Source organism: Cheilinus undulatus, linkage group 9, assembly GCF_018320785.1.
Source record: "Cheilinus undulatus linkage group 9, ASM1832078v1, whole genome shotgun sequence".
Classification (NCBI taxonomy): Eukaryota; Metazoa; Chordata; class Actinopteri; order Labriformes; family Labridae; genus Cheilinus; species Cheilinus undulatus.
In genome coordinates this window covers 49,424,145-49,445,370 of record NC_054873.1, presented here as the reverse complement: position 1 = coordinate 49,445,370, position 21,226 = coordinate 49,424,145, and the positions used below count along the sequence as shown (strand labels likewise).

Here is a 21,226-nt window from a genome sequence, read left to right as displayed (position 1 = left end):
AACAGCAGCACTCTGTGGTCCCTGATAACACCAGGTTTGACATCAGAAGATCCACATGTCATGACAATAGTAACAGCATTATACCCAACTCAAAGATCAAAGAAATAGACAGAGATAATAAGAAAAATATTCAAATCAGTGGAAATTACAAACACAGTACATAAATAAATTACAATGTTATAACTCACTAGAAAGAGGATTTCAATTGGCCAAATACTTAGTCATAATAAAACAAACCAAACAAAGACAAACACTCAGTAAATACAGACTCAGTGATCATAAACTTGCCATTGAAACAGGACGGCATAAGAAAAACTGGACAGAAAGATCTCAGAGAGTCTGCAGACAGTGTCAGACAGGAGAGGTGGAAACAGAGATCCATTTTCTGATAAACTGTCCAGCAAGAGGCAAATTCAAATCCTACTTGGAGAGGAAATTTCAACAGTAAAACTGTCAGCTGAGTATGTAACAGCATGTCACACAGCTAGACAAGTTTCTTTGCAAGATATTATTATTTAGTATAAAACACTGATTATCAATTCAGTGTTCTGTAAATATGTTTACCTGCAAAATTTACATGTATATTTATTGTTCAATGTTTAACTCTGAATCACAAGATGTAATAGATACATGTAAATCCTATAGCTATTATTTTGCTCTGTTCTATAATATAGTCATGATTATTAAAAAAAGATGTTATTTTATTTTATCTTATCAATTTAATGTGTTTATTTTTCTATGTAATGCTTTGGCAATAACATGACACATTTGTTCATGCCAATAAAGCACGTTTGAGTTGAGTTAAAAACGACTCATAACGACCACTTAAATGTAAACTTGTGTGTTTTTCATCCCTCATTGACTTACGTTGTTTATGGAACAGTCTTTCCTCTGGTAATATGGCGGACACGTTGACGTATAGCGGCAGCGGGCAAACACAGTCAATGAGGCGTCTATAAAGTCTATGCTCAACCCGACATGGCCTTTCGGGATGTCACGTAAATAGCCGAGTGTCTACGGACGCTCACGAACTTTGGTTTCCTAGCAACCAACGTGTTAGTAGTGTAACTGAGCCTGTGGAGGACAGGAGTCCATTAATATCGGTGTTATAAAGTATTTTAGAGCAAATATGAGTAACTTTGAGTTGTTATCGGACCGTATGGAGAAAGCCCGTCTGCAGAGACGAAGAAACGATGAGAGTGAGAGGAGAGAGAGGATTTTTAACCATAAAGTCAGGACTATCGGGGTAAGCTAACTCCAGTAATGCTAACTAATGCTAAACACGCATTAACTGCTGAAATTATCTGTTGCTACTCATTAAAAACTTACTGTGAAATTACACTTACACATTCATAACAAAACCTCAATTAAACTTGATACTTATTAGAAAATGTACTTTACGAAAGCCAGACTATAAAGGCAGAAAAACAGTGAAAACCGAGCATACAGTAGATCCATGGTTGGAGATTATTCTACTTTATGAATCCCAGATGGGAAATGGCTCATGTGACTGTAAAAACACGAATAAGCTTAAAATGGTACAACATAAAATGTTTAAAATAGAAAACAACAGATAAAACCTGTAGCAGCTTTGGTTAAAAAGAGCCACAGAACAGTTGTTTTTGTAAAAGCTGCCGTATTTTTGTATTTTTGTATCGACGTTTGAAGTAAATATTAGGCTATATGTGTATGGTTTATTATACAGTGTATATAAAGCATTGGATGTTTTACCCTTTAATTGGTTTTATAAATCAGTCATGGTCAATATCATTTTGCTTTTTTGACCCCAAAAAAATCTCTCAAAGTGAAAACAGATTTCTACAGGGTAGAAACAAAGTTAAAAAAAAAAGCCAAATTACACTGACGATGACTGATTCCTAAAATCAGTTAAAGAGTAAAAAATCCCAGTGGTGAATAATTTTTATAGCCACTGTATTTATTTTTCAAAATGCTCATTGATTTCTTTATTTTTTTTTTTAACATTCTGTTGCACAATTTTGTGAAAGCATCATCTCTGAGAAGCCTGTTTTAAACTGCAGTGCAAAAAAAAAAAAAATCCCTATTAAAAAAAAGGTTGAAGTAGACTCTGGGTTGGGGCACAGTGGAAAAACTACATTAATTTTATATAGAGGTAAGTTTCCCTAAATGTAGCAGCAAGCTGAGTTTTGATAGTTTAGGGCAGGGGTGTCAAACTCAAGGCCCGGGGGCCAAATCCGGCCTGTGGTACAGTTATATACTAGTATATGACCTGCAAGATCATAGCATATTTACATTAAAACTGGCCCTCCAGTATGAGGTCTGCAGATTTTCTCCAGTATAAAAATGTGAACTTAGCCTTGATTATTTAAAATATCCTTGTTTAAAATCATCAAAATCTGAAAAAGTAAAGAGAAAATCAAGAGATACAAAAACAGGAATATTGGAAAATAAAAAACGAAAATGTGCCTTCATTTCACGTTTCTGAAAATTATGACTCAAACTTATGATTTTGACTTTTTATTCCCTATTTTGACCTTTTCAAATCATGATTTTTACTTTTTATATCATATTTTGGCCTTTCAGAGTCACAGTTTTAAATGTTAAGTCATATTTTTACCTTTTTAACTTATTATTTCATTTTTTCCTCCTATTTTGACCATTCAACCCCTAACTTTGGCTGTGTAATCCCATATTTTTACTCTTTAGACTCTCAGTTTGAAATTTTAAGTCATGTTTAAACTTTTAAACTCATGGTTTTGAATTTTATCTCATATTTTGACATTCTAAACTCATTGAATTTTACTTAAAAACACAGTTTTTACATTTTAATTTTGTGTTTTGACTTTTTATCTCACTTTTTGAAATTATTTTCTTGAGCTTTAAACTTATCCTTTTGACTTGAATTTCAAAATGACTTATTATCAGTGCTTTTTTCCTATTTTTGTACTGGTTAATATTTACAGGGTTAAATGTTGACCCTGTTAGGCTCTCAGGTTAGACCTGAATCCAGAATCCAGCCCCTGCTGTGATTGAGTTTGACACCCCTGGTTTAGGATGTCATCATCAGGCCACGCCCACTTTCATTAATAAATATGGCACTTTAGATTTTAATTTATACTTACCAGAGAGCATGCACACCGGTTTCATTGAAGCTCTGCTGCCACTTGCTTCTTGGTCAACACAACTAAAGGTGTGAGGGGCTTGGCCTTTAAAAATAGCTTTTTCTTTCCTTAATTACGGCGCCACCGTCTGGTCATTTGGGTTCATACTGGAAAGGTAATGCACAGGATTTTCAGTTGCACTGCCAAGTTCCATGTTTCTATCACATCCCATCTCATTAGTATTAGTATTTTTAACTGTAAAATAAGTTCCACCACCTTGCACTGACCTCTGTGTTCTTTATAGGTTGACAAAGACGCCCTGGACCTGCAGATTAAAGAAAAACAGAGACAAGAGGAGGCAGAAAAAGAGACACAAGACACTTATGGTGAGTTTAATTTGTCCTCCAGTGGACCTGACATGAGAAGATCTAACATTGTTATTATTCTGTGCATTTCTCTCTTCAGATGCTGAAATTCTCCATGACAGCAAAATGTTGAGCCTTCTTCATAACAAGCAAGTGAAGGAGAGGCAAGCGATGGAAAAAGCCATCGTTGATTACCGACATGAGTACCAGCAGCCTCAGAGAGGCCTAGACGGTAGACGCACAGAGGACGGTGGGGCACAGATGATCCTCCCCGGTCTGGTAGGAGAAGATCCAGACAGTAAGAGCAGACGACAGAGACAGAAGGATCAGCTCAGAGGATGGCTCATTCAGCAGCAGAGCGAACGAGCAGCAGAACGGCGTCAACAAAAGATGGAAGGTAGATCTGAAACACTAAGGCTGTCATGATACCAGAATTTAAATCTTAGACGGTACTAAGAAAGATCCAACACCAGCCTGAGAATCCAGCTGTGAAGATTTGAATCACTCTGGTGTTTAAAACACTTCAGGTCTCTTGCCTGCTGCGGCTTTGGTCAAAAATATTGTGCAAAATCTTAACAGTCATCAGCACAACAGAGATATAATTGTGATACTTGTTAAGAAGATATTTGAAACTGTAGTTGTACATTTTAGACCCATATAAAAAGTATCAAAGTATCAAAAGTTTCCACACAAAAAGGACATGCTCACCCTGTTTTCATCAATCCTTCAGAGCAGTGCTACGACCAGAGCAGAGCAGAAATGGACAGCAGAGCTCTGCAGCTTCACAGCCTGGAGGCTGAGAGGAGGAAAGCAGAAACCGTGGCCACCAAGGACTTCAACCTGGCCAAGGTAAGATATTTAGTATTCAATAGGAGCTTTCTTACAGCCAATGTTGACTCTGAGCAGGGATGTCTTCTGGAGGATTCTGGAGCTCAGCGGGATCCCGCATCTGTTGTCTGCCCTAGATTCTGGTCTAGAGAGACCTGTGAAGTGTGGTGGCTCCACTTTTAATGTCATCCCAAATGATTTTGGGGTGAGGCAGGGCTGTATCTCAGCCTCTACGCCAGGGGTTTTAAACTCAATTACAGCAGCTGTAGTCTAAGATCCACTAACAGATCTTTCCTTTTGCTGCTTCTTCAAAGATTGAAGAGAAGGAGTGCCATCGGAGATCTGATCTGAATGAAGAAGGAGCTTCCAGCATGAATCACCAGCAGGAACCGCTTATGGATGAAGACGCCACAAACACCCCGGGCATGATGGGAGTGTCTGGTCCCAGCAGTGAACGGGGCGCTCCTTCAGAGAGTCTGCAGCAGCTCGTGCAGTTCCAGAAACTTCAGATCGAGGAGAAAAAGGTAAAACAGACAGGACAGGATAGGACTTTCTTTAAAAACGTCGAGGAGCAGTTCTGAAGAGTATTTTTGCTCTCTGTGTTTGTGCGTCTGCAGAGGATGGAGCAGAAAAAGAAACTGGAGGAGGAGCAGCTTGATCGAGTACGTTTGGACTCGACTCGTTCAGCTCTGCTGATCGAGCGTCAGCAGGCGAGACTGAACAAGGAGCTGAGACGACACCTGGACAGCACCAACCTCCACCTGGCCGAAACACACAAACAGCAGTCAGTATCAGTCAGAAAATCACCGTTTTTAATTTCACTTAGAATGAAGCTCAACAGTGTGGTTCAGAAAGTAAAAATAGCCTCTCATTCTCTCCATAGAAGATTTGATTTTTAACTATTATGTCGCAACAATTTAAGGTAGACTTAGCACAAGCTACCTGAGTAAGTGATAAGCATGCGTAAAATGTAAGAAATTTGTAAGAGAAACATGGTTTATTTGTGTTCTCTGGAAAGAGAACTACACTACCCACAATCCTAGTGTCACAGTGACACGTCTGATTGGTGGAGCCTGCTGTTGACCACCCAAAACCATGACCTTATGCATTTACCTCAAATATTGGAACTGGGAATGTCACGTTTGACTGAAAAATCGATTTCCCAGTTGTTTGCATTTCTAGGGCCATTTCTAGCTTTGTGAGGGCCCTATGCAAGATGCTGTTTGGGGGCCCCTATTGCCAAACTACAACAGAGAGATTCCTAATCCGTTAGTTGATCCATGAACAGTCTATTACACTGAGCAAAACAGCTACAGTCATGATAACCTCTCATTGAATTATTTATGGTCTTAACTTGTATGTATTTTTCTGTGGACAGACCTAACAGTCATATACAGCATATAAAACACACAATAAATTAATCAGAACCAATCCTAAAGTAATGTTTAGTGGCAAATGTCTGAGAAACAACTTCCTCTGGACGGTAACATAGCAGACATCTGCACAACAACACAGCTTATCATTGCAGCTTATTTAATTCTTGTATCCGACATTTATATTTAAGCATGTGAGGGATAAAGACATTTTAATTCTCCTTGGATGAAGCTGAACATTCACCTTTGGGGTCCCCTAGTGGCTTGGGGGGCCCTATGCATTTGCATAGTCCACATATAGCAAGAAAAGGCCTTTTCCATTTCTCTCAACCATGAGTTGGAAAAACGATGGGTGCCGTTCTTGCATTAGCCAGTCATTGTTATTAGCAACATTGACCAGTTGCTAACCAATAAGCCTTTAAAACAACACACTGGGCAGTACTTCATGAATTACAAGACTGCTGCTGCACTCTACATGCTACTGCAGGGTAGTGCTGTGTCTACAGTTTCTAAAAATGCACTGAGAAACAGCAAGAGGTTCTGAAAGCAGTCAAAACCACAGCTTTTACTGTACTAAATGCTTTGTTCCAACATGTTGACCCCTTAAAGCCCGTTGTATCATATTTGATACATAATTTTATGATACCTCTATTTAATCAATATGTTCAATAAATTACTAAAAAAAACTTCTGAATACAATCTGACAAATGATAAAAATGCCTTCAAGTGGATTATCAGTTACCAAAAACACCTAATGTATCTAATGAGATGCAAAAAATATACATGTTAAATTTCATGGATTTTTTTTCAGTAGAAAGTAAAATAAACATTTCAGTTTTGTGTATTCTGGCTTTAAAGGGTTAAGGTCGGGGTGCTCTGTTCAAGAACGAGTTCAAAAGTTGTAAATACGACTTGGGGAGACGTTCCATTTGCCTTCCAGTCGGAAGTTGGAAAAAACAAGTCAGAAAAGTCTGTGTTTGTTTTTAAAGGACGCTAAGCTAAGTCTTGTTGGAGAAGCCATCTTTCAAAACCAATTGCAATGGATTATGGGATGTGTAGTTCCTTCATACCTAGAAAAAAACCGTACATCCCCATTTCCACAATAGTTGGGGCGCTGCGTGAAATACAAAAAAAAAACAGAAGTCAGTGATTGTCAAATCTTACACATTTTACACAGTGCCCCAGCTTTTTTGGAATTGTGGTTGTCTGTTCAGTTTTCTACTTTTTCAATCCTGTTTTTGTGCTGAAATCTTTTTAGTACTGAGGTAGCCGTTAGCCTTCGTTCTAGGATTTAAAGCTCTGGTCAAACAGCCATTGTTTGGCTCTTTTAAGCTCTCTGTCTCACTGATTTTAACCTGGTGTCACTTTTAGGAAACCGGACATTAAGAAAGGAGGCATCGATGACAGCTTCTTCTCCCAGTTCAACACATGCAGCAGATGATGGAAACGCTCTACTGAGATGACCGGCTCACATTTTTTAACTCCTTACATGGAAGGAAGGATGAAGGAACAGACAAAAACTGTGAAAAAAACTTTTTATTAAACAGAAATTCAGTTTGGCAGTTGAGATTAGATTTGACCTTTAATTCAAGTCTTGGTTATTGCTTAAAATGAGGGATTATTTTGATTCTCAGAGTGGTTTTTTATGGATTATATTAAATGTGATGGTGTAAACAAACATCAAATCGGCTTCTTTAAATACCATAGTTAGCAGAAAGTTTTTAATATTTACATTCAAGTAAAAGGACAGAAAATATACCACATATGCCATAAAACTGTTGATAAAGTTGTTCAAAGCCCAACACATAAAATATAAAGCTCTCTCACACTTTTACAAATCACAACCCAATCACAGAAAAACCTAAAAAATCAAACAGAGATATCGGTGCTGCCCCACACTGTTACAGTGCTACACGCCTGTGTGTAGTTCATGAAGGATTGCACATTTGTTGTGCTGTTTAAACCTGAGAAAAGAGACAAAAACATGGTCTAATTCACCAAACACACAGATGGGGATTAATGCTGTTTGTGCTCATTTTTAAGGGATGCATCCACGCTCTGGTTTTCGGACTAGAGCATTTACATCTCTGTGATTCTGAACACAAATAGGAATATTTAACAAGACCGTTGTAGTTCTTGGAATTATTTTGAAATTCTGTATTATTTTAATTGAATGTTCCCTGCCCCTTGTCTCTATAATTCATCTGAGCTTAGTTTGCAGAAGGTTCTCATCCATCCAAGTACAAAAAAACCTTCACTGAGGTACTTGATTAAGTCCAGTTGCCTCCTTTGACGAAGATTTGGACAGTTTGCAGTCTGCTCTTCTTTTGTCATCCATGTTCTGCAGACATGGTTCCAACCTCTATGAGAGGCTAACATCAAAAATGCACTAATACTTGCATCATAATAGGTGCAAATTAGTCAGTCTGCAGTCATTTAGGGCAAAACTGGTGCCTTCCTGTGCAAATGAATGCAAATACTGTCTAAATCAGTGGTTCTCAAGGGGTGGGCCACCACCCAAAAGCAGGTCACGAAGACATTGTCAGTAGGTCACTGATGTGTGTCTGCCAAAAACTATGTGGCTAAAAGTTAGGGATGCACAGATACAAATACACTGACAAAACTGCTCTCGCCATCTCTCTCTCACACATATCAACAGCATCGCCAGAAAACACAAGCAGCTAAATAATAACATATTCTGTATCAGCTGGGGGCCTATTTTCTGCTCATTAACTAACTTTATTATAGGAAACGCACATCCAAAAGGCATCCCTGCTGTATTTGGTTGCCATATTGAAAATTCTGTCTCAAACTCAGACAGCTGAGGTGGGTCTAAAACCTCCAGACAAACAGCTACAACCTGCAGCTTTTCATCATATCAGCCACGCCCATAGTTGTGCATAACTCATATCCTTCTTCAAACCAAAACAGACAAAACTCATCCTCAATGTGTGCCTTTGAAGACATGAACAAAAACTGTTACTAAAATAGTCTGTAAATATGTTTATTTCTCCTGTAACATGGACTTTTTAACATGGGGTGTTAATGAGGTTTCTGGTGGACTGCAGCTTTTAGCACATCCAAACCGGCTTTACCGTTCAGCTGCCTGACCTCAAAGATTGTCACACATTAGTATTTTCACCTGGAGATGGTCTGGATCGTTGTGCAGCTCAAGAATGAGTCTGATTTTCTTCAGTCTGGATAATCTGCTTTCACTGGTGTGCTACAGAGAAGAAGCTTTTTGAGTTGAAGCATCTCTTTAAGACTAAACTGCAAAATAAACTGGAAAATATCTCCTGATCTCCCAGATCATGATCTAGACGTGGACTGAGTGAGCACAGAGATGACATGCTGATGGTTCAACCCTACAGAACTGCACAGAGCAGAGCAGCTTTGTGGGTGTTTTATGCTGAAATATCCTGAGTGATTTGTGAATTAGACCATGAGATGGAGTTAACAGCCACATCTGATGCCATGTTCATGAAGCTATTAGTGGCTTAAATCCAGTTTTAGTGAAATCTCCCATCACAGTGCAAATCTGCAAGAATGAAATCAGAAAACAACACACTTCAAATTAAGAGTTTTTCATAAATGCAGCTCAGATCATCAGCCTACACCTTGATACAGCTTTGGCACGTTTCCTGCTGCCCAACAAACAGCCAGTTTTACTTTAAGGCCATTTTACCACAGATATTGTCTCTTTTCCACCTTCAGCATTCACACAACACCAGAGTTCTTTCCTTCATCAAAGGGAGCATGATGGCATTAAAGATGGCTGCTGCTTCCTCCTACACAGTATTTTCAGAGACAAACTTGTCCCATCTTTTCTGCCACAGAGCCAGGGCGCTCTCCTGCAGCTTAGGACTCAAAGAACTGTACCTGAAACACAAACAGGGACATATCAGTGAGTGTTTTGTTTTTAGACTTGATCTTGTGTGATTTCTGCTGACGTTACCTTATAGAGTTAATGGCCAGCTGTTTGAGGGAGCCTAAACGTGAGCTGATTCCACCAAACCCAACAAAAGCTTCATAGAAGTCGTGCGAGAGTCCAGAGGAGCCGAACATGGCGGGGTCGTCTGAGCTGATGACCACGGGATGGTTCTCTGACATCAGCGCAGCTGCAGGATGGTTACGCAGATCTCGGACAAGTTTCAGCACCTGAAAGACGACAAGAGGAGAAAGATTTGTTTACAAGACTAAAGTCGGACCCATTTTATGCTTGTCACTATCCAGGATTTTAACTTTGATATAGGGCTAGGAGCATTTATATACTTTTACATAGAATGGCTAAATCAGCTTGATTCCACTGATTCCTGCTGGAATATTCTGTCATCATGTGAGCGATGCAGAACCACAATTTTTCCTGTTACCCTGCTCCTAGTTGACTTTCTTTCACTCACATTGAGATGGGCGAGAAAAAAGGGAGATGAAAAGGCATCAGGAGTGTCAGACAGGAATAATTCCTCGATTTTCTTCACTTCCTCACTCACGGCTTGGTTAAAGAAGTGAAGACAGCTGTGCATTAATATCCATTGACTTGTGTCAACATGGAGAGAAGAACTATTCAGCTCAGTGCTGTCAGAGACTAGTCAGGACAACGTGCTACACTTCCAACTGCCCACATTCAAAATAAAAAGTGGGAGAGTGGCAAAGAGGAAGCCACTGTTGAAGATTCAATCTGGACTAGAGTTCACCAAAAGGCATGTGGGAGACTCCATGGTCAAGAGGAAGAAAGTTCTTTCATCTGATGAGACAAAAATGGAGCTTTTAGACCATCAGACAAGACGCCAAACACTGACATCACCACCAACACACCATCCCCACTGAGCCAAAGCATGCAGAGAAATCTACACAGAAATGGTTTAAAGGCAACAAGGAGAATGTTCTGGAGTGGCCGAGTCAAAGACCAGACCTCAATCCACAAGAGTATAGAGGCTGGACTTGAAAAGGGCTGTTCACACCTGATCCCTGTGAAAGCATGGAGTAAAATCTCAGAGTCCAGATGTTTGAGCCTGAATGTGACTGATCCACACAGACTCAGAGCTGTGACTCCAGCCAAAGGTGACTCTACTAAATACTGACTAGAAGAAGGCGAACATTTATGCAGTCACTTATTGTTTATCACAAATAAGAAACACAACACAAAAATGAGAGAACGCAGTAGAACAACAGCTTCTAGTTTACACTACATCAAATATTGGTATCTGATGTCACGCCTTAGAGTATTCACAGCAATGAATAACAAGTTATATCTGTCAGGACAGTGTCGTCATGACAACCAATGTGATAATGATCATCTGTAATGATAAAACACTTCTCTGGTTTTGAAAACTGTTGGAAATATTTAAGATAATGTAAGAACTCATATATACAACACATGAAAAGTAATTATTAAAAACTTAATTTAGATATTTCAGTATAAAAATTCAACATGAAATATATCCATAAGTATTAAGAATAAAAAACTAACAACCTTGATTCATTTGCAGTCATTAGACTCAGGGTATCTTACTACAGAGGTCTGGTATTACTGAGTAGCTTACAGGATGACACTGATGATATTTTACCTGGTTGGAGATGGGGCACACTTCCACTGCCACCCCTTTCTTCCTAGAAATATCTTTGGCCACCGGGTGGCGTGGCAGAGCAAACCCATGTCCAATCCTAGAAGTGTTCAACAAAAGAGAATCCAGCAGGTTCTGGTCCACATCAGTGCCCTGCAGATCTGCAGGTGGTGGAGAGATAACAAGTTGTTTAGCCATGGCTCTAAAATTAACAGAGAGAATGCTCTTATATGATCTGTGATGAATTTCATTTTTTAACTGTGCAGTACATGAATAATAGAAAAAATAAAACTTGATCTGAGGTGAGTGTCACTGGATGCACAGACATCACACTGGTCACATGCCAGTCGTGCACTGGTTACAGGATATAAACATCACCACCGGCTGCACTGAGGCTGAGTTCTCCTGATTATTATTTCCTGCAGTGTTAGCCTTTACTCATCAGTCACTGACGATCTCACCCGTCTCTCCAGCGTGGAAAAAGAACGGCAGCGTCACTCCTCGCTCTGCTGGCATCGACAAAGCCTCTCTGAAGAACCATAGAGGTCTGCCACTGTCTTCACGGCCCACCTGTGCAGGTACAGAGGAAAAGCCCTCAACATTTCAACGACTGATTTAAAACAGCCGGTAACAGGATTCTGGTGTGGAGGAAGGTTTGAACGTCTGTTTTATAAGTTCAATAAAACACCTGTCAAACATCAATCCACTGAACAGTTAATGTTAACTCAAACTTACTCAACACTGTTAAAAAACTGAGGATACAACCATTTCTCATGAAACATTGCTGATACTGTAAAGTCACATGATGTGCAGAGGATGGGCTTTTAAGGTTGGTGAAACCACACACTCACTGTTAGCTTAGTATATAGTGTAAATGTTTGAGTGTGTAGTTGTTGTAGTAGTAAATAAAGTGTGGTTTCAGACACAGCCTTGGTGTAAAAATAGTGGCATCAGTGCATCCCTACACCTGCTGCTGCTTCTCACCAGGTCAAAACCAGCCATAAAGTCTGGGAAGAGTTGCTGTAGCTTCATCGCCTCCTCCACAACACTGGTCATCACAGACAAATCTACTCCTCTGAAACACACAAAGATGAAGTCTATCAGTAAATAACTACAACAACTCATGACGAAGTTTGTTAGAGTAACTTTTAATAACTTCAATATAGCAAGTTTATCTCTGACAATAAGCCACATTCAGCTGACAAGATCAGGCATAAAATCTTATTTTATGATGTGAAAAGCAAAGATAAGACAATCAACCACGACTGCCTGGGGTAAACTATTGCTGGACAGTGAAAATGGTTGGTCCAGGAGAAGGACTGAGGTCTGTGCTAGAACGATGGTATGTTAAAAATCTTGCAAACAAGGAAAAAACCCTAGACTAAGGACCCTTTTACAGGATTAGCCTATCGTGCTGACCCCTGCACAATAAGAATTAACTGAAGACACATGTAATGATTACTGAGAGAGTATAAACATGATTGATCAGTGTGATTTTTATCTATTTCTACATGGAAATATTATTCTCATATGTGTATGAAATATGCTGTAGAACAGCCTTGCAGTAAAATATTCAAAATAAAACGGAACTAGAATTGATCTAATACACACACTTCTCCCTAAAAAGACTGTTCCCCTCCTGCAATTTGAAAATTGCAGAATATATGCGGTACCAACTGAGCCAAACCAGCACCCAGACATGTTTATTTTTATTATAAAAATGGACATTTTAACATGGGGTGTGTATGAATTCTGGTGCTTGCACAGGCAGCTTCTGTAGACACTGGAACTGCATTTTTTGGACGTTTGCATTTGTTTAATTTCTAAACCTCTAGGTGAGAGAATGAGACCTAATGACTGTGACATTTTCCCTTTGACCCCTACAATCTAACCAGTCTGTCCTGAGGTCAGAGCGGACATTATGTAGAGCCTGAAGATAATCCCTTTAAGGCAGGGGTGTCAAACTCAAGGCCCAGGGGCCAAATCCAGCCCGTGGAACGTTAATATCCGGCCCGCAAGATCATATCATATTTGTATCCTAACTGGCCCACCAGTATGAGGTCTGCAGATTTCCTCCAGTATAAGTTGTTAAGCTATAAAAATCTAAAAGTAAAGAGTAAGAAAGATTTCATAAAAAGTCAAGAATGTGAGGAAAGAAATTAATTTGTGTTTTTATTTCAGATTTTCAATTTTGCATCTCAAGATTATGACTCAAACTTTTGATTTTGACTTTTCATTTCATACTTTAGCCTTTAAAACTCATAATTTGGACTTTATATATCACATTTTTATCTTTCAGTTCCCAATTTTAAATTTTAATTCATATTTTGACCTTTTCAACTCTTTGCTTTGGCTTTTTAATCCCATATTTTCACTTTTAAACTCATAATTTCAAATATTTTCCTCACATTTTGACATTTTAAATTAATAGTTTTTACTTTTTGTATCATGTTTTGACCTTTTGGATGCCCAATTTTAAATTTAAGTCATATTTTTAATTTTTTCAGTCATCAGTTTGAATTCTAGCTCATATTTTGACATTTTCAACTTCTAATTTTGGCTTTTTAAGCCAATATTTGGACCAATCAGTCTCACAATTTTAAATTTTCACATTTCATGATTTTAAATTTGATCTCATATTTTGACCTTTCAAAGTTATGATTTCAACTTTCTCCTCATATATTTGCTCTTTAAAAACATTTTTTTTATTTTTTAACGTCGTTTTCTGATCTTTTGAACTAATAAATTGGAATTTTTATCTCAGATTTGAGCCGTTAAACTTATCATTTGTACTTTTTTGAATTTCAAAATGATTTATCATCAGTGCTATTTTTTTTTCATATTTTATAACTGGTGAAATGAGGTTGACAGGTTATGGTTAAATGCTGACCCTGTTAGGCCCTCAGGTTAGACCTGAATCCAGAATCCAGCCCCTGTTGTGACTGAGTTTGACACCCCTGCTTTTAGGGTTCCTGTGAAAACCTTCAGATGAATGGACAACCTTAAAAACGTAGCTCTTCCTGCCTTGGCTATCAGTGGCTGATGGACTTGTCTTAAAATAACAGTACGGGAATATTTTTACCTGTTTGCTTTACAAATATACTTCCAGATATTTGAGTTTTTCAGTGTTTGCATTAAACTACAGCTCTTTTTAGTGCCACGCACCTGTTGACGGTGAAGATGACTCGCACTCCAAAGAAGTCCGGGTGATCAGCTATGAAACGTCTGGTCACTTCCTGGTAGGTCTTCAGAGTGAACGCCGTGTCATGAGTGCTCCCGTCCAGCTCGTATATCTGTGAACGGCAGTAAAACATTTTCAGAACGTTTCATTCACATTTCAGGGACAGCAGGTGTGACGTCTCCGTACCTGTGGGAGTAACGCTCTCAGCTCCACGTACATGACGTTGTCCTTGTAGAATTCAGACAGGCCTTCATAGTAATAATCTCTGAACACCGGCGCGTACGTGACCAGACCCCACAAGGCGCCGAAGGCCTGTTCGAACCGGTCCCAGACCACGTCCTGACTGGGGTACACAGAGTCTGGATCCTGGTAGGTGAAGAGTGTCAGATTTCCCATGATGCTGAGAGTGGAGACATGATCAGAGTCATTTAGGGACCATTCACTGGTATGCAGGCTTGCATTTCTTTGATAAACAACACCGGAATTACCCACAGTCCTACAGCGTCACAGCAACGTCCCTGATTGGCTGAACAAGACTTTTAATGTGAATCTTCCAAAATTAATTCAGTAGTGCCACTCAGAAATTAATTTAACCGTCAATTTTCAACAGAAGACGGTTTAAATCGGGTATCAAAGGTTGATGTTGAAGATATATGATCATGTGGAAGACTTTTGTTTGTAAGAGTTTGTAAATTATCCACTTTATTCTGGGAAAAACATGGTTTGTTTACCATCCTGATCAACAGCACTACATTACCCACAATCCTAGAGTGCCTCGGCTACTAATTGTAACCCATTCTTATCACTTTTTTTCCACCAATTTTGCCAAATTTAACATATTTTTCCAACTGAAAACTCATGTTTTGTCAGTTTTAAACCCTTGCCACCACTTTTTTTCTGCCTGTTTTTGCCACTTCTAAACCAAATCTTGCCACTCTCTGCCTACTGTTGGCTCTGCTGACCCATTATTGCCACTATTAATCCCTTTTACCACTTTTTAAGACACATGCAATAATTTGATATGCTCATTTTTGCCAGTTTCTGACTTATTTCTGCCTCAGCTTACCCTTTTTTTGCCATTTTATATCAGTTTTCATCCCATTTCACCAAATTTCCACCTATTTTTGCCACTTTAATACCATTTCAGCCACTTTTGAATCCCATTTTACCACTTAATATGCACATCTCTGCCACTTAACCCATTTTTGCTATTTTTTGGTATTTGTTTTCCACTTTTATCTAATGTCTGGCATTTCTAACCCATATCTGCTACTTTTAAAATCAATTTTCACCTCCTTTCCAACGTATTTTGATTCTGTTTTTAACAGAAGGATTTACATTTTGCATTTACATGTCTCCACGTGACTATTCTAGAATGTGCATTGCTGTACAGCGGGGGTCCCCGGTCTCTGGCACCTTTATTTTTGGGGTCGAGGGCTGAAAAGGTTGAAAACCCCTGCAGTAGACGATTTCAACCTGTAGAGGGCAGTTACTATGCACATTTTTAGCACAAATGCAGAATTTTACGAATTAAATCCCCATTTACATAAGTTTTTATCAGAAAGAAAAGTGGTGCTCGGGTTTACTCTTAAACATTCAAGTATCTAAAAAATTGGTTTTCAAGCTTTTTTGCCCAAGATTATTACATCAGATCTGTAAATCTGAAGGCATACTCTGCTCATATCAATGCAATGCATCCTCTTTAACACAATGCACTATCTTTATTTCATTTAGACTTGTATTATCAACCTACGGTTGTACAAATCTCAATGGCACACCTAGACCTGCCCCAGTGCACACCTGTAAGGGTTAAAAATGAACAGATGGAACAGAACAGTCACTAATAAAAATAAGCAAAATAAAAATAAGCCACCAACACAGACAGACCTAAACCTGTCACAAAGTTTCACTATAAAATCCTTCCTTAACTGTCAAACCGCCATGTTCACACAGCTTTGGTGGCATTAATGCAGCTCCTGACATCACATCAGAATATTTTCTTGTCTTTTCTTTAATCAAAGTCACCTGTTGTCCAGCTCGGTGACGTTGGTTGTCTCGGCTCTGAGTTTTTCCAGCAGCATCCATGGAGAGCAGCGTAGCAGAGGTTTGGGCCACTGAGACGAGAAGATGAACCTGATGGAGCGGTTGTCGGTGCAGCACATGTAGCAGTTTGGAAGATAGGTCACGTTTTTGACCAGCCAATCAGCAGGGACCATGGAGAAGTCATGGACATGGAGAGCTCCCCCTGGAGGACAAAATAAACAATAAAACATAAGGGATAAATACTGGAGAACAGAAGGAGCAAATAAAAAGCCTGTAAATATTCCCTGAGTTTCTGCGATGATTTGATTGTTTCTGAGTTAAGACTCCTGCACCAGTGTAACTTCTTTATTTCTTTTTTAGCCTTAAAAGTGAAATGTTCTTTAAGCAGTGAAGTGTACCTTTGGGCATTTTTTGTAAGAGGTTGTAGATGGGGCTCTTATTGATGAGATGCCTGGCCTGGAAGAAGTGCACTGTGGGAGGAAAGTCTGCTTTCATGATCTCCTCCTGCTTCATTTTAAACAGTAGAGCATCCAGACGCCGCTCTGCATCGTTCAGAACCAGACGACCGCCCGTCTGCATGGAGGCCTCCTGCTTCATCAGAGCCTCTCTCAGCCGAGGGTCTGGGACGGTCAGACCGCTCCTCAGGTGGTACAAGAGCAGGCAGAGGACGGCCACGAGGGGGCGCTGCAGTCTCGCTGCCATGGTCTGTGTGTGGTGAGAGGAGGCTGAAACAGAAACAGGAAATAACAAAAACCACAGAGACAAGACAGAAAAAAACACCTTCATTGTAGGCAGAAGAGACATTTTTGATCACACAGTGAGCTTTAAAAACTTCTCAAACATGCAACCAGCATAGAAATAGAAAAAATTGAGCCCAGTATTTTCCTCAGCAGTAATTCTCAACATATTTTTACATGCTATCATGAAATATGAGCTAATACAAAAGCATTATTTATGCTTTTTAGTGCTGCATCCAACAAAGCATGCTCATACCTTTTTGATACAACAGCAACAAAAAAGAAGTCCAAAACATCAAACCCAGGTATTTCTTTTTATCTGATAAACAAAAAAATGCAGATTAACTCCTGTGTAATATCTTATTTGCTTCTATTTGGTATAATTTAGATATCATACTGAAGTTTTCTTGCATGTTTGATGGACTAGTATATCTGAAAATAATAGTATTACTATCAATCATTAATATAACAAAGAATATATCATGTAGAACATGTAGAAATAAAAAGCACTTAAATATTCAACAGTTTCATCATGCATGGCGTGTACTCTGACATAAAATCTGTCACAGGACTGTAGGACTGTCACAATAGCAGATTTTACATGGATGCCATGCAAGTAAAGATTTATGTCAAAGTTTTGTGACAACGCAGCAACAAATCAGGAAGTCTCTGGCACTGGGTCTTTGCTGGTTTCTTGTTTTACCATCCAAAAATGCTTGCGCCATCTCCTATATGAGGTCTAAATTGCAGAAAAATATTCACTTCTGCTTCAAAAATGAAACTCTGCAAATGTTTTAGTGTAATTTGGACATCTTTAAAGAGTTTGCTGGCAATTTTGGATGGCTCAATTCCTCTCCTGTTCACCTGCCTTATCAAAATGGTGTAAATTTCATCTATAGTTTGGTACTTTACAAAACCTTTAATTTGTAAATTACTGACAAATATACCATCCTAGAACACTTCAGGCTGAACAGAATAAAATAATACTAATAGCCATCCTTAAGTTAGCTAACAGTGAGCACCATGGTTGCAGCCTGGGGAGCTCTCTGTTGGTTGATCTGTACACTCTGACATTTATCACTGCAGTCTTTGATTATCAAACATCCGTACTATTCTAGTAAAGTCAAACATTAAAGTGACAACAAAGCAACAAACAAGGACGTCCTGGGCACTGAGTTTTGGCTAGTTTCTTGTTTTTGCGCACTGAAAACTGAAAACAGATGTAGTTTTTAAGCTTTAGTACTCATTATATGGTTATGTACAGTGCTTAACAAATTTATTAGACCACCACCAAACGTAAGGTTTATGCCACAGCTGCCCTAAATTAACAGCATTGGTAATTACCAAAATCATTTTTTATGTTTCTGCAATGGTTAATACACCAATATGTAGAAGCTCTTTAACCCAAATGATACTTTCAATTCTAACATATAATTATTATTGTTATCCATGAATTTGCAAATTTACTGATTTACAAAAAAAAACTGAAAAAATAGTAAAGCACAATAATATTTCTTGATGAATGTGTCAAATTATAGTTATTTACTTGCATTCCTGAAGAGAAAAATGAGTTTTAGTGGTTGAATGTTATGCTTGATTCATTTCTGACTTCTCAGAGAAGCCCAGTGAGCCGGCTCAAATTTGGTTGAATTCAGTTTGAAATTCCTCATTCCTGTTCAAAATGGTAAAACGTGGAGAGCTGACTGAAAATGAAAGAGTCTGCATTAAAGCACTTCATGATGCTGGATGGTCTCTGAGACAGGTGGTCCAATAAATTTGTTAAGCACTGTATATGAATCAGCTGATATCAGTACCAGTTTGACACCACAGCAACAAACAAATGGAAGTAACAGGCACCCAGCAGGGGCGTAGGACGGGGGGAAAAGGGCACTGATTACCCGGGCCCACAGTAGTGAGGGGTCCTTGAGGAGCCTGCAATGAAAAGTGTGTTTTTATCTATTTTTTTCTTAGTAATTAGAGTCATTATTGAATCAAAAGCTATAGATTGAATCGGTCAACAGGCTGAAATTTGAATCAAAAAGAGTAAAATAAATACTGACCAAATGGTATAGTCCAGCACTGTGAAATAATGCAGGTAAATTCAGTTTAACCATAGTAAAAACATTGCTCATAAATGGAGAAATTATGCTTCAAAAATACATTAAAATACAGATTTATTTTTTAAACAGACTGGTGTAACTGGTCTTAACTGTATTTGGTCATTCATGTACCAACATGTTGCTAATGTATGGGTGTAGTTTAGGAGGTGTGCAGCAGGTGGGGTTGGATTGTTTTTGTTCTCTGTACTCCTCTCCTAAACACCAGAATAGTAAAACTAATGGATACTTCAGATCTTTTTGATGCCATCATCCCCTAAAAGCTGAGAACGTATCGTTGTATCGAAAATTACCGAGGAATCGAGGATTTTGACAGCTTGACTGTTGAGCCAGGACAGTGTTAACATAGGAGGAAACGCTGTGACTTTTTTCACGTTGAACAGATTAAAAACAACAATAAAACTCTGCATTTACATATTATGGGGATGTAGTCTTACCTTGTCTAAAACGTCACTTTCAGTGAAAAAGAGGCAGTTTAACTGGCGCTGACGGAGGATAACCCGGTAAACAGTCCAGTTTGGAGTCACTCAAAAAAAGCGTCAGCATCGAACTAAAACTAAATTGACTCCACAGAGACACTAAAAAACTCCTTAATGTTTGAAATCTTACATTTTTAATTCACTGTCACGAAGCCAAGTGTCGAACAAAGAGCGTTTCGCGACAGTCCCGTTTGTTTACTGAATCCTACCTCTGTAGCTTTCTTTTTCCCGTTCATGGTCTGTCAGCAGCATTCTAATCCCTCCCTCTACGCTCTGATTGGCCAATAGCTAAACCCGGCAACCACGTGATTGGCGGAGAGTGTAAATGCTGACCTGCAAGACAGAGATAAGGGAAGCTCTGCCAAAGGTGAAGCGTATTCTGTCAGATGATAAAACTTGTTTTTGATTTTTTTTGTGTACTTTTTCCAAACAAGACAAACATTCAAAACTGTGACTGAGCAGAAGTGTGCAAAATATACCTACGGAAAAGACATTTTTTTATTTTTTATATTCTGCACTCATCTACAATATAATACCGATTGGGGAAGGGTGTGTTTGAGACTAAAATGCTTATTAAGCAAAAATATACAGCCGTCCTGTGACACTGGTCATGAGACTAAGTGGATAGCCATAATAAAAATAGTAAATTCCACTCACCAAAAATATACAGTGGCCCAAATAGGACATCCGTTCATAAATCTTATTTTACTCTGTTTATTTTAGAAGTAAATATAAATTGTTTTACTCTAAGTCTTGGGTAAATGATGCTTTATCATATTTTTAGTGCTTTTCCGCCTGATCTTAGGAACTACCTCGTTGCATCACGTGCATTGCATTTAATGAATAAAAACATTGATATTTTGGATATTACAGCTGATTTCAGCGGTCGTCTTTAAAAGTGACTAAAGAGTGAATAATAAACCGTTCATTCAGAAAGTATTCAGACCCCCTTCACTGTTTTCAGTTTTGTTATGTTGCAGACTGCTGCTACAGTCATTTAAATTCATTTTATATCACTAATCTACACTCATTACTCCATCCTGACAAAGCGAAAACAGAATTTTAGAATTTTTTGCACATATATTAAAGATAAATAACTGAAATATTACATTTACTTCAGTATTCAGACCCTGCACTCAGTACTTTGTTAAAGCACCTTTTGCAGCAATTACAGCCTTGAGTATTTTTTATTATGCCAACCAAGCTTTGCACACCTGGATCGGGGGATTTTCTGCCATAGGGTTAAAGTCAGAGCTCTCACTGGTCCACTGTTGAACATTCAGAGCTGTCTCTGAGCCACTCCTGTGTGGTCTTGGCTGAGGTCGGAGGGTCACTGTCATGTTGGATGGTGAACCTTCAGCCCAGTCTGAAGAGCTGTAAAGCAGGTTTTCATTGAGAATATCAGCTTCCCCTCAACCCTGGCCAGTCTCCCAGTCTCTCCTGCTGAGAAGCAGCTCCA

General features: G+C 38.8%; 2 protein-coding genes across 9 annotated transcripts; one reads left to right on the top strand and one right to left on the bottom strand.

The window, feature by feature from the left end:
• Window positions 1-1,129: 1,129 nt before the first annotated feature.
• ribc2 (RIB43A domain with coiled-coils 2) lies at window positions 1,130-7,087 on the top strand. The gene is made up of 7 exons (XM_041796602.1): window positions 1,130-1,246; window positions 3,385-3,466; window positions 3,546-3,842; window positions 4,176-4,294; window positions 4,588-4,797; window positions 4,891-5,057; window positions 7,018-7,087. Exons 1-7 carry the CDS (start codon window positions 1,130-1,132, stop codon window positions 7,085-7,087), a joined length of 1,062 nt encoding a protein of 353 aa, XP_041652536.1.
• A 97-nt stretch (window positions 7,088-7,184) lies between these two features.
• Window positions 7,185-20,002, bottom strand: ada2a (adenosine deaminase 2a). Of its 8 annotated transcripts, none has more exons than XM_041795747.1 (13): window positions 19,726-20,002; window positions 19,232-19,250; window positions 18,986-19,103; window positions 17,428-17,490; window positions 16,833-17,159; window positions 16,417-16,636; window positions 14,578-14,791; window positions 14,376-14,503; window positions 12,195-12,285; window positions 11,672-11,780; window positions 11,214-11,371; window positions 9,602-9,804; window positions 7,185-9,525 (listed from the first exon to the last, which is right to left on the bottom strand). In XM_041795747.1, the coding sequence occupies exons 4-13, from the start codon at window positions 17,465-17,467 to the stop codon at window positions 9,435-9,437; spliced, it is 1,581 nt and encodes a 526-aa protein (XP_041651681.1). In that variant the 5' UTR covers window positions 17,468-17,490; window positions 18,986-19,103; window positions 19,232-19,250; window positions 19,726-20,002; the 3' UTR covers window positions 7,185-9,434. The 8 variants fall into 8 exon arrangements, with proteins under 8 accessions (XP_041651681.1, XP_041651683.1, XP_041651686.1 ...); XM_041795749.1 differs by having other exon boundaries at window positions 19,070-19,103; XM_041795752.1 differs by lacking the exon at window positions 17,428-17,490.
• Between the last annotated feature and the right edge of the window lie 1,224 nt (window positions 20,003-21,226).

What these genes read in the sequence shown, in the direction of transcription:
- ribc2 (XM_041796602.1), top strand. Translation starts at nt 1,130, where the DNA reads ATGAGTAACTTTGAGTTGTTATCGGACCGTATGGAGAAAGCCCGTCTG. An exon ending in GCGTCAACAAAAGATGGAAG is followed by an intron (nt 3,843 to 4,175) that starts GTAGATCTGAAA and finishes TCAATCCTTCAG; the next exon opens with AGCAGTGCTACGACCAGAGC. An exon ending in TTCAGATCGAGGAGAAAAAG is followed by an intron (nt 4,798 to 4,890) that starts GTAAAACAGACA and finishes GTGCGTCTGCAG; the next exon opens with AGGATGGAGCAGAAAAAGAA.
- ada2a (XM_041795747.1), bottom strand. Translation starts at nt 17,467, where the DNA reads ATGTTTTGGACTTCTTTTTTGTTGCTGTTGTATCAAAAAG. An exon ending in GTCACCGAGCTGGACAACAG is followed by an intron (nt 14,792 to 16,416) that starts GTGACTTTGATT and finishes CTCCACTCTCAG; the next exon opens with CATCATGGGAAATCTGACAC. An exon ending in TGAGAGCGTTACTCCCACAG is followed by an intron (nt 14,504 to 14,577) that starts GTACGGAGACGT and finishes TGCCGTTCACAG; the next exon opens with ATATACGAGCTGGACGGGAG.